Below are 14,007 nucleotides of genomic sequence, written 5' to 3' on the forward strand. Positions count from 1 at the left end.
GGTTATAACTATAGAGGGAGATACTGAAGCAATAACTGGGAGGATGAGCAGTAACATCTGAGAGAAAACAAGGAGGTGGTAATTGGAGGGATGAATAAGAAGAAATGAAATAGATAATTTAAATTCAAGTCATAATAAACTTATATTAGCAGACATGATTTACATAAGGTAGCAGTTTTTACTGAGATCATTCACTGTGCGTGTGCACGGTAATCATATATATATTATCTTGACAGCCAGCGATGCCTTGTATTACACAGCACTAACTCACTTTATATGATACAAGGCAGGGCAATGCCAGCTTCGTGTGCACATGCTCTCACTGGAAACGTTTACTGATAACATTTGTTGCTAACATAAGTTTATTGCATAAATATACTACCCAAAATTGAAAGGCACTGATTTTGACCGGTATTTTCCTTGAAGGTAAAAACCGAAGGAAATAGTGAAATATAATAGATGGAGGGAGGACAAGCGGGGAGAATATAACTGGATGGAGATGGAGAGGGGCATTGATAGGTAATAACTGGAGGAGAGGAGACGGAGAACGACTGCAACAGAGGGAACAATTGCTGTGATTATGCTTCGGCGGCGCTCTTTATTTATGCGGACACTACAGTTACACTTGCCGCTCTATCTCACCATAAATCTACACTCTATGGTTATGACTGGGCGCTCTATCACGCTTTCTACTCTATGCTTATGAACTGTAGGGTACTCGCTTAGCCCCACTGCTGTGTATCAGTTTGTGCTTCCGACTTATGCTGAGGTTACTTCCGGTTGTAACACTGTGATGGGTTATCAGCTGTGAGCCCGGAGGGGGCCGGGGAGAGGTGAGATCTCTTTATACCTTAAGATATCCCAATATTATCTAGTATATACTTATCATGGGCATCGATTTCTTATTGAGTGCTATAGGAAGCTTTAGCTCTTACTTGTGTATCCTTGTATGGCAATCAGTAGGGTTTATTTTTTTCATGCTGCTATTTTGCGTATAATTTATATGAATATCTTATATAGACTCCCATGATAACATTTGAAACACGTGGATGTGCAGTTCACACCTTTCTATAGCATCAAGAGCAATTCATAATACTTCAGACAACCTTTGAGATCAATGTAGAAATAGTATATGATCTGAATGTGTAACATGCTTTAAATGGATTACAAGTGCTCTAGTAAATTGATTAGTCTTTTTGGCACTTGCTACAGTGTATAAACACAGTATGTGCTCCTCTAATATTGGTATACATGTGGCTTTTTATGGCCACAATATCATATGCATCAAAATAGCTGCCATATTGTTATGGGCCTGTACATTATCTGTATAAAAATATTTCCCCTATCATGATGCTGGAATGTTGCTCCTCATCCATCTTAATGACATGAAAGTGCAGTAACTTCAGTTAGTTACCTCTGTTGAATGGCAGGGCTGGCTACAATAAGTTGCAAAGCAATGTTTTGTAATTCTCCGAGGCATTTTACAAGTTAAAAAAGGTGTTGCTGTATTATGCCAACTTTGATATAATTGTCATACAAAGGAAATGTTTCCCTAAGGGCAGGGCTCGACAAATCCAGGGCCCAGGGAGTCACTGGCTACTAGAACTTTACCCCTGGCTCCTAACTTTTTTTAGGTTATTCTCCATATATGTATAATAAAATATCGCTGTGTGGCTCCTAAAAGTTTGTCTGACTCCTAAATTTTAAACAGATTGGTTGACCCCTGCCTTCTGGTATTTATAAAATCCACAAGCTTGCTGTTATCTATGTCGAGGAAATTACAAATATCAAACTTAATCTAATCCATTCCAATCCAATAGTGCTTCCCACATCTTTACAACTCGCTCTCAAAAGACTCTTCTGTCCTAATCTAATCCATTCCAATCCAATAGTGCTTCCCACATCTTTACAACTCGCTCTCAAAAGACTCTTCTGTCAACAAAGAGTTTTATGTGTTTGGACCTCTAGCAGTAGGTGACATTAAATGGAACCAGTCACAGGCTGTTAAGCCTTGACCATCTTTTGTTACTGGCTTTTTTTTCATTCATTAATTTTATGAAATTACTTTAGTAATGTATATGTTACGAGTAAAGTCAGATATTGAGTAAACCTAGGGTTACCCGGGTAAAAGGGACATTACCCAAGCTGCTGTGGGTTACGCCCGATGTATAGTCATAAATCCCCTCAGAGTGCAGAGTCACTGCATGAAACATATATAGCATGCACTATAATTCCCCCATCTTCACTATTTTTTTTGCCGCTGCACCTCATTTCCCAAGGTTCACTTGGGGTGGATGCCAGAGAATCGGCGAGTGGCCTTCCTTGAATCCCCCAAGTGGAGGCAAAAGAAATAGTGGAGATGGGGGAATTACGGTACATCAGGCTTTACCCACAGCCGCTTGGGTAATGTCCATTTAACCCGGGTTATCCTGGGATTACCCAGATTTCTGACTTTACCCGTAACGTATATACATATTAAATCAGTATTTCAAAAACTGGTTAACCCATAGAAATATCACTTACTTACTTGACGGTCTACTAGTCAAAATGATCTTTTCATGATTCAGATAGGGCTTACAATTTTATCATCAAATTTGCTTTGTACTCTTGGTTATTCTTTGTTGAACGCTAAACCTAGGTAAGCTCATATGCTAATTTCTAAGCCCTTGAATGTCGCCTCTTATTTCAGTGCATTTTGACAGTTTTTCTCAGATAGACAGCGCTAGTTAATCTGTACCATATAGATAAACATAGTGCTCACTCCCTTGGAGTTATTTATGAGAGCACTGATTGGCTAAAATGCATGTCTGTCAAAAAAACTGAATTAAGGGGGCCATCTGCAGAGGCTTAGATACAAAGTAATCACAGAGGTAAAAAGTGTATTAATATGTGTGTTGGTTATGCAAAACTGGGTAATAAAGGAACTATCTAATTTTAAACAATAAGCATTTTTAATTAGACAATCCCTTTTTAAACTGGAAATACACCCATGCTTAGGCATTTATTTTTATGTCCAAAAGGTTGTTTGGTCAGCGGCCAAAACAAATAGGTTTTATGATGATTCTATGTATATCCACGTCAATATCATTGGCCTAATGTTTTAATTTTGTTTTTGTATTGATTTTAAGTCTTGTGATTTAATGCAAAAATGTGTCTGTGACAGGCTACTTAGGATAGAAGTGTATGTACTGTTTGTAAACCTATTGTAAGCACCATTATTTTTTATTTGTGTGCAAAGTCTATTGAACAGACAGATAAATAATATATAAATATTATTTCAGCTAAAGAGTTTTTCAAAATGTTTTGTCTGCTGAATTTCCTTTGAATTGTAAGGAACTTTTCTAGATAAATTGTGTGATTTCCTTCATATCTACAATAAAATGTATTAAAGTGATGGTAAACTTTATATGTTTTAAAACCAGGTCCAGAATCTAAGCAATATTTTAGATGGACTATAATTGATCACTTCTAATAAAGATGCATTGTAATTTACCTTTTAATCTAGCTGTGCCATTCTAATACCTCGCACTCTGGCCGCTCACTTCAGTCATATTTTTTATGAGCTAACAGTTTGAATTATTCTCCAATCGCTGCTCTAGCTACAAAAAAAAGGGCCATACGGCTAGAGCGCCGATTGGATAACAGTTCAAACCATTAGTGCACAAAGAATGAGTTTTGAAGTGGGCGGTTGGAGCGCGGGATATGAGAATGGCACGGCTGGATTAAAAAGTAAGTTAAAGCGCATCTTTATTAGAAGTGATCAATTAAAGTCCATCTAAAATATCGCTTAGATTCCGGGCCTGATTTTAAAACATTTCAAGTTTACCATCGCTTCAAGGACTCATCTTTAGTGTATTGCTGTGGGATACACCACATCTTTCTACACAAACACTACAAACACCAACATTGGCTGTAGGATTAAAGGGACATAAAATTCAAAATTTTAACTTTTGTGATCAAAGTGAATGTAAATTTTGATGATAAAGTGCCCGGTTTTTAAAGATTCGATTAAAAACAGGGGCACTTTAATTCATCAAAATTTACATTAAACTCGTGTTGTGAAAATACTTAGCTTTTAATCTTGACAGCCGCTGCATCGCTTCATCTGCCCGTCGCAAAGCCTCTGGAGGAATCTGGCTTCCTCCAATCATGGCGTTGAATCAGACACTGATTCCCCTGGGTGGGGGGAGCTGTGATTGGAGGATGACCGATCCGTCATTTCTGTAGGAAGAAGCTTGCGCGGCTGTCAAGATTAAAAGGTAAGTATTTTCACAACAGGAGTGAAATGTAAATTTTGATGAATTAAAGTGCCCCTGTTTTTTAATCAAATTTTTAAAAACCGGACACTTTAGCATTAAAATTTACATTCACTTTAAATGAAGTGCATATAATGTTAAGATACGTTTTATTTAACTTCTTTTATTAAAAGTACTTTTAATAAAGTATACTTGGATAGTCTCATGAGCAGCAGTGCACTACTGGAAGCTAGATGCTGATGGGTGGCTATGCACATATGCCTCTTGTCATTTGCTCACCAGATGTGTTCAGCTAGGTCACAATAGTGTATTACCCTTCTAGAGCTTATCCTTTGCAGAGGTGAAACACAAAGCATTTTTAGTGCAATGTTGCATTCATCTTTTGCATTTTTATGCCCCTTTTTAATACATTTGTCAAACTTTCCTTTGCTTGGGATGGGGAAGAAAAATATTTTGTTGATTTGAGCTTTTAAAAATTTGATCAAAAGTTGTCTCACAGTTTACTGAATAAAGAGACAGTAAAGTCAAAATTAAACTTTCTAATTTACTGCTATCACACAATAAACAATATGCACAAACTTTTAACCCCTTAAAGTGAAGCTCAATTTTCATCAATAAGTGACCGGTTTTTAAAAATACTTTGAAAAACAGAGGCACTTTCATTGATGAAAATTTACATTGCACCGGATTTGTAGAAATACTTACCTTTAACTTCTGCAAAGCCGGATCAACGACCCCCCTCCTTCTTCTTCCTGCTGTAGACCACAGCACTGACGAAACTGGCTTCCTCCAATCACAGCCGGGCATTACGAGCTGGACGCTCTGGGGTGCAAGCCATGATTGGAGGAAGCCGGTTTTGTCATTTCTGACGTCAGTACAGAGGAACTGAGGCTGAGATCAGCGATCCGGGTTTGCAGGAGTAAAAGGTAAGTATTTCTTCAAATCCAGGGCAATGTTAATTTTCATCAATGAAAGTGCCCCTGTTTTTAAAAATATTTTTAAAAACCGGGCACACATTGATGAAAATGTACATTCAGTTTGCTCAATTGTTTCATGATGGTATAATTCTGTCATTGGTCCTTAAGGGGTTATTATGCACACTTTCTGACACACCAGCTCCTACTGAGCATGCAAATGAATTCACATTATATATGCATTTTGTGATTGGCTGATAGCGGTCACATGATGCAGAAGGAAGGAAAATTTAATTTACTGAAATTTGTCAGATAAAAATAATCTTATACTCATTTAAAATTCACAGTTCTTATTATGACTATTTTTATAAATGCAATTATACTGAATGTAATGGTACTTTAGTTGTACAATTTGTAAATGTCCACTTATTTTATGAGTACCAATACATTATAGACTGCAATATTTTTAGCTTATTCATGTTATTTCTGCACCGTCTATGGGAACATGACATTTATAGTCATTTTAAACACAACAAAAATAAATGACTGTGTGTGCAACACACAATCCCAATATATCTGTCCTATTTGTACACTTGTACCACCGTACAGCAGGGGCCATCTGTGTGTGTTCATTGAAGGGCTATGTCTATATTCCTTGCTAGTTTTTCCAGGAAACACTTTAAAACAAATAATAAAACAACCATATATCCAAGATTTGCTAGAAAATTGGCATTGCTGAATATGAAAATGTGCTTTTTATTTGTCACTGAATCGTATACAAATGTTGTGAACCTTCTTATGCTGTGTGGTGTGTGCTTGATATGCACCATAGCAACAATCAGGCTGTTTTGTCAGAAAGAAACTTCAGTTATTTATTATCTGATAAGAGCTTTTTCCTTTTTCTCACTAGCAGCACAGAATCTGGGGAGGAGATGTGCGCTTCAGTCAAGTACAACGCACGGGGTCCTGTCCTCATCCCCAGGATGAAGTCCAAACACCGTGTTTACTATATTGCTCTGTTCTCTGTGGTCCTTTTGGGCCTCATTGCTACTGGAATGTTCCAGTTCTGGCCTCATACCATAGAGCCGTCTAGTGATTGGACTATGGAAAAAAGGAGCGTTCATGAAGTACCAGCCGTGAGACTCCCAGAAGACAGTCCGTTGCCTGAGAGAGGGGATCTGAGCTGTAGGATGCACACCTGCTTCGATGTATACCGCTGCGGCTTCAACCCGAAGAACAAAGTCAAAGTGTACATCTACCCATTAAAGAAATACACTGATGTTTACGGAGGGTCTGTGGGCAACACCATTTCCTATGAATACAATGAGCTGCTCCGTGCTGTTTCTCAGAGTGACTTTTACACAGAGGATGTTAATCGGGCTTGTCTGTTCTTGCCTTCAATTGATATGCTGAACCAGAATAGTCTGCGGATTAAGGAGACCGCTCAAGCTCTGGCTCAGCTTCCCAGGTGTGCAACATCTTGCAATGCAGTCTGTCACTGAAAGGGACATTCCTGGCAACATTTAAATGCACAGAAATGAATGACCTCTTTGAACAGAAACATAATTACGATCTAGATGTACTGGCAAAAATACTTCTAGTAAAAGTTATCACTGTTTTAGTGTAAACATTTTTCTGTGCACGTGCACGTGCATGTGAAGCATAGCTAAATATTCTCAGTGTACCAGCATTTTTAATACTGCAGTGGCTCAGAATACCAGTGGGGCTTGTATCATGTCAGCAATAAACAAATTGAGTCATTACCAGGTGGTACAAGCACCTTAGGCTCTGACCAAGTGCTGTGTTTAAAATGCTGGTGCATGGTGCATACTTAAATACACTTGCAACAGCTATAGCTTCTATTCAAAACTAAAATGCATCAGATAGATTTATAGATTCCGTTTTTGGCTGCAATGTCCCTTTAAACTAGACGATGGTGATAGTGTGAACTTTACACCTTTAAGTGGCATAAATATATCTTAAGCATATGTTATTAATTAAATTAATTAAACCACAGACATATAACACGCCGGCTCGCAAGGCATTCAAAACCCATGCAGTAACTACATCTGTGCTTTAAATGGGGTCAGAGAGATGTGTGCTTTTAGGTTTTTGTTTATTTCTGTTGATGTAACTGTTTAATATATGTGTGTGTTTTTAATTTTTAGATGGGACCGTGGTACAAATCACTTGCTATTTAACATGTTCCCTGGAGGTCCTCCAGACTATAACACAGCACTAGATGTTCCCAGAGACAGGTAAGGTCCAAGCACGATTGCCTTCATAATGCTGGTTAGAGAATTGCACTGTTTCACACATCCATAAGGGTAGAAGTTATTATTACTTGCTGGTTAGAGCTGACTTAAAGGGATACTAAATCTAAATTTATATATTTTTTTTCATGATTCAGATAGAGCATGCAGCTTTCTAATTTACTCCTATTATCAACTGTCTTCGTTCTTTTGTTATCTTTATTTGCAAAAGCAGAAGTGTAAAGTTTAGGAGCCGGCCCATTTTAGGTTCAGCATCCTGGATAGGCGCTTGCTTTATTGGTGGCTACATTTAGAAAAATTGATAATAGGAGTAAATAAGTAAGTCGCTTAAAATTGCATGCTCAGTCAGAATCAAGAAAGAAAAAAATTTGGGTTTAGTGTTGGTTTAAACATCCATATATGGAATGCTGCTATTAACAAGAGGAGAAATATAATTTCCCAGAATTCTCTCTAAAGTGTTTTTTTTTTTTTTTATTAATCCATAAGCTTATCCGAGACATTCATAAGTTTCCTTACCGCATGCACCATTGGTAACCTCAAACTGTGACATTTCATAATTATGAGTATATATCTGTATATTTTATATGGATACACAAAATTAGCTGGTTGCTTTTAAATGCAAAGCAATTCTCTCAGATAGTTTAGAGCCGTTCTTGACCAATTGTTGTTTTCTTTATTGCTGTTTTTAATGGGACAGTTATATAAAACGTTTACTTAAATAAATTAAAACATCTTTGTCATAAAACTTTCATTATTTATTCTGCCCCGTTTTCTTGCGATTTTTTTAATCTGAAAATTGTATGTTTTCTAGTTCTAAGAACCCCAAAGTGTTCAACGGGTTTCACAAGCCTAACCCTTCCACATATATGTTCCTAATTGGCTTCAGCAAAGATAATATAAAAACTGCAAAAGAATGGATAGTTTGCCAACATAGGACCAGATTACAAGTGGCGCGCAAACAGTTACGCACGTGTGATAAGGGGTTTATCGAGGGTGTTTGTGCTCGGTGGGTTTAACACTCGTATTACCAGTTGAAAGTAAACGTGATCGCTTGAGCGCAATCGTGACTTATGCTAGAATGATTACTTTGTCCTCAGAGCTCTGGTTTTCGCAGAACAAAAAACTTGCACAAAACACATTAAAAATACTTTACAAAGTGCAGTCAAATGGCTTTAAAGTGAAAGTAAAGTTTAATGAGAAAGTGCCCGGTTTTTAAAAAAAAATTAATTCATTAAACTTTAAATTTTAGCTTTTTTTTTTTTTTTTTTTTTTAATACTTTTTTCCTTATGACAGCAGACAGGCAATCTTCCTCCTGCAGCTCCTGCTGACGAATCCGGCTTCCTCCAATCATTGCGTGCATCCCAAGGCGTCCAGCTTGTGAGGCCACAAAATGATTTGGAGATAGCCGGCTTCGTCATCGATATGCTAAGTACAGCAGGATTCATTCGGAGGTAACCTGGGACTTAGATGGACTTTGCGGCTTGGTTTTCTGTGAAGTGGGGAGGATGTTATTGGGGCCTATTTATCAACCTCCGTATGGAGCTTGAAGCCCCGTGTTTCTGGTGAGCCTTCAGGCTCGCCAGAAACACAAGTTATGGAGCAGCGGTAACCAGTCCACCTGCTCTGAGGCAGCGGACAGAAATCAACCTGATCGAATACGATCCAGTTGATTGACACCCCCTGCTAGCGGACGATTGGCTGCAAATCTGCAGGGGGTGGAGTTGCACCAGCAGTTCACAAGAACTGCTGGTGCAATTCTGAATGCGGAGAGTGTAATGCTGTCCCCATTCAGCAATGTCTGTCGGACATGATCCGCTAATTGGATCATGTCGGACAGACATTTGATAAATAGGCCCCATTGTGTTCGTGCAGGAAGTGCTCACTGGAAATGGTAGCGGTTAAAGGGACACTGAACCTAAATTTTTTTCTTTCATGATTCAGATAGAGCATGCAATGTTAAGCAACTCTCTAATTTACTTCTATTATAATTTTTTCTTCATTCTCTTGCTATCTTTATTTGAAAAAGAAGGCATCTAAGCCAAGGAGCCAGCAAATGGTTTATTTCAGGACAATGGACAGCACTTGTTTATCGGTGCTGTCCAATCAGCAAGGACAACCCAGGTTGTTCACCAAAAATGGGCCGGCATCTAAACTTACATTCTTGCTTTTCAAATAAACATACCAAGAGAATGAAGAAAATCTGATAATAGGAGTAAATTAGAAAGTTGCTTAAAATTGCATGCTCTATCTGAATCACAAAAGAAAGAAATCTGGGTTCAGTGTCCCTTTAAGCAGTCAGCCCTGCACACATCTCCTTCCAAGAAGGTAGATCAGGTCACTTTCCTGGGCTGTAGGGATTATTTTATAGGCACCAGGAATCATAAAGTCTTGAGTTATTCTTCATAATTAGGTCATGGGGTATACTTTCCAATCAGCTTCCGTTATTGGGACCTTAATCACTAAATACATTTCATTAACATAGTACTGAGGTTATTCCCCGCCTACCTCTAGTCATGGGTGCTGCCATGTAGAAATCTAGCTTTTCCCTACATTCCAGTGCTGAAGTGTTTGCACATGTGCAGTAACTCTCCTTCAGATACCTGCAGTGTAACCTAGGTTTAAAAATGACATCACCCATGATTAGAGAGAAGCACATGAAATGTATTTAGTGTCCCTTTATCATTGTAATCTGCACTTTTATTAATTGCATGCTGTGTCTGAATAATATTTTAATTTTGACTTTAGTGTCCCTTCAATAGAATGGATTGAGATACTTCAAGATACTGTGTGCTATATAGCATGTACAGGCTATGTTACACATTGTAAATAAGTATATGCTCAGATATATGCTCAGTATGGGATTTATTCATCATCAATCCTACTAATCTGTGGGACATTCTCAAAAGAGGGCTGTATACTGTAAGGCTGGGCTGGCCATACTGCAGCCGACGGACCACATCCAGCACGCCAATCTTATTTGTACAGCCCGTGTTGATGTTTGCACTAAAAAATTTACAAACTTTGGTGAAAACAGACTTTTTTTTAATATAAGTACCAGATTTGAATACAATATACATTTATAATTATTTCATAGACTCTTATTTCCCAAGTCATTTTTTACTAAAAATGGGTTTAGAATTAATTTTTTATTTGTTAGTATTATCTTTAGCTAAAGTTGAAACACAGCTCCGACCTGCAGAGCAAAGTAATTCAACTTTAGTAGCATGTCGCTGGGTCTTCCGAAAATCCTCATGGAATCCAGTAGAAAAGAAGAGGTTGCATTCCAGTATTTAGACAAAAAGTGAACTTTATTGTAGCATACAGCATCGTTTTTTGGGTTCCTGCCCCTTACACAAGCTTGATAAAGGGACAGGAGTCCCAAAACATTGCTGTGTGCTATAATAAACACTTTTGTTTAAATACTAGAGTGCATCATTTTCTATCTTTAGCTAAATTGTTAGTATAAAGTGGCTGTTGCTGATACCACAGTTGGTGACTGACGCTCATTATAATAAATGTGGGCACCCCTGCCCTCGAGGGATTAACAGTTGGTTTGACAATTATTCTCTAAACAGTAAGCTTTGGGAATCCAGGACCTTTGCGTTTGCTATATTCTTTTTGCACAGTGTCAATAACTAAGTTTATGGTTAGCCCTGCAACTTTATAATTTTTTCACAAGGGGGCAGTCATGTATCTTATTCATTCTCCAATGCTTTCAGTTACCAGTGGTCTATAGAAAACACCCTAAACACATATTTTAAATGCTGGATAGTGCTAGCTGTATATGTTTGTGAACTGCTCTAACAAATCACTGTGTAGATTGCTGCTGGATCAAGCCAATAAGCAGCACTTTGCTGCACTCTTCAAATGTTTTTAAGATGCATTCTAGTGTAGAAATACTATCCATTTCTGGAACAGACTCGGGGGCCCATGATTGCTACTTTGATTCTGTTTATCCTATTGAAAAGATTAAACACATAGTAAAAAAGGGGAATGCTGTCTTAAAGCGATTGGCCAAAATTGAGATGTGCATTTCAATTTTAAATAGAAGCATTATTGCAAGCTACTTCCATTAGGAAAAGTTAGTACTTGTTTCAGCAGCATACACGCATATGCTGTGAGGGCGTGAGCACTAGTAGTCAAGTTAAGAGAGCTGTTGGTGGTGTATATTGCGTCTTTGAAGACTTCATTTGTTTTATTCAACCTACTACTGACTCTCTGAGAAGGTGCAGTGTTTTCTTACTGGTGCACTTGCCCTCTTGCCGCTGAAAAACAGTAATATCTCTTGATAGCATTTGTATGTTACAAAAATGTTTCTTTTTAAAATTGAAATGCACCCATCAACATTTTCATTTTTGACATTTCTGTCCTTTTAAAATGTTTTACACTAGAGAGTCCCTTTAAATATATAGCACTTGGAGGAACCAAGGTGATATAATAATATAATAATTCAGATATGTTAAGGGATTTAATAATGCTCACTATTTCTCAAAGAGGAGTACCAAAACACGGGCTTATGGTTTCATCTTCAAGGGAAGTAGCTTTGGTAGCAATATGTGAAGTCAAAAATGGTTTTATTGTTTTTATCCTATTATAACAGAATAAATGAATCATGTGATTATTTATAAGAATGTTATTTTTATTTTGCCCCTTCTTTGGGGCTCTTTCATCGAGGAAGGTTGCCCGTTTATAGTAGCTTATCTTTGTTCTTTTAAGCACACTTGCTTCAATTGCACTTTTAAATTATTTTACTTTTTATACATCTGTATAAACCTTTTTTGTTTATACAGATTTATTTATTCTTCATGTTCTGCGCCTTGTTGTGGGCGATTTCTAAACCTAAATATAGACTCGCAACCTACAAATTGGCAAGATTAAAAACAGTGAATATTACATCCACAACTTTTCATAAATATGAGAACTGTGAATATATACAGGCATTTTAAAATGCCAGTAGAGATTAATACAAGAATAAGTTATTTCCAGACAACTTATTCACATATATTAAAGACTTGACAATGATCATGAGTCAATTTGTTCACACATATGAAAAGTTGCGACTTTATTGGCGTATAACCCTTTATAAATATGGTGATATCATTTCTGAGCTTTCTTTTGACAACAAACGTGAGAGAATTTTCTTATTCTCACTTTGATCAATTTTGCCCATAATAGCACTATCCACAAAAAAAATAGGAGCTAACATTTATTAAAGTTTAGAGAAAATTGCACAGAATAAACAAAACTGCAGGTCATTTCCTCTATTGCAATGTTTAAATCCATTCTGTTGAGGACAGTAATAGGAGCGACAAAGGAATGTACTTTTTTTTTTTTTTTTTTTGAGAGATAAAAATAGAAGATAAGTGTCTTCTGGAGGGGAAAATGGGATATTCTTGCCTGCTCTTGGGCAGAGTAACCATTACATCTTAGGAGATAGTGTTTTGTGTGTCCTCCGTTTGCCCTTTTTCCATAATTATGGCAATTATATGTAATGGGGTAGTGAGCAGCCAGATAACATTATTACTGCTCTTCATGTTAGGGATTTTGTGATAATGTTGCAATATCTGTACAAGTGGTATATAGTTTCTGCGCTAATGGGTATAGGCTCTATATCTAATGGAAGCTTCCTCTATGCTTCCTGAATGGGGTATTTTTGTGCAAAAAGATTTATAGAAAAAAGAGCACTAAATAAGCTAATACCTCTTGGAGATTGAAGACATTTTTGTGACACAATATGTTTAAAATAGAAAATAATTTTATTATTACTGGCGTCTATTGACTGGTTTTTACATTCAATAATATATCCTAATTGAGTGTAAAGAAGATAAATGTTATACAACTACTTTTCTCTTAAATATACTGATTGCTATCAATAACAAATATATAGCTAGCAAATACACTGATTGTTAATAAATACAACGATTGTAGTAGGTTGGCCAACCTTTTATGTTATTTATGTACTTATACAAACTTCATAATCCATGCTTTTCCTTTTAAAGTTTAGAAATTAAAAATTAAAATTTAATTAGTTCAGACATCACCTTCAAGCTAGAAAGCTAAAAAAGTAAAACAGGGAACAGATCTAAAATAATGGTAAAATGCAATATTTGTCTTAAGTGAGAAATTAATAGAGGATTCAAATAAAAAGGTTAATCTTAAAAGCCCATCTTAAAAGTTTATCTTAAGAGTTCAAGTGGAGAAAAACATGTATATGAGTAGTAATGATCTGGCTGCAGCCTTTGGTGTAGCAATAGCGGTTTTGCTGCTGAAAGCCTGTATATATTGAGATACGATAAGTAGGTATATTGATCTGACCTTATTTTCCACTGGGTCCTAGAATAGGAACGTAGTGAACTCCTAAATAGTGTTGAAAGTAATTTTCAGAAAAAAACACTCTCCTCCAGGGGTTATCCTTCCGGTAGTTTACCCTTTTAGTGGGTTAGCAGATGTATGCCTTTGTTGCGACTTCTGCGGGCTTCAAATCCACCCTAAGTCCTGTTGTTTTTCGTTAGTCGTATCCGTTCAGGGGGTCCGTACTCCTGGTGGAGTTATGAAACGATACC

The 14,007-nt window shown here is 37.0% G+C and overlaps 1 protein-coding gene across 1 annotated transcript in view; it reads left to right on the forward strand.

The window, feature by feature from the left end:
- Positions 1–714: 714 nt before the first annotated feature.
- The window catches only part of EXT2 (exostosin glycosyltransferase 2), a gene marked incomplete in the record, with an annotated part of 392,946 nt that continues 379,653 nt past the window's right edge, over positions 715–14,007 (forward strand). The window contains 3 exon segments of the mRNA XM_053720234.1: positions 715–833; positions 6,084–6,638; positions 7,339–7,428. Coding sequence (XP_053576209.1) covers positions 6,103–6,638; positions 7,339–7,428 — 626 coding nt within the window.

This window comes from Bombina bombina, chromosome 7 (genome assembly GCF_027579735.1).
Source record: "Bombina bombina isolate aBomBom1 chromosome 7, aBomBom1.pri, whole genome shotgun sequence".
NCBI lineage: Eukaryota > Metazoa > Chordata > Amphibia > Anura > Bombinatoridae > Bombina > Bombina bombina.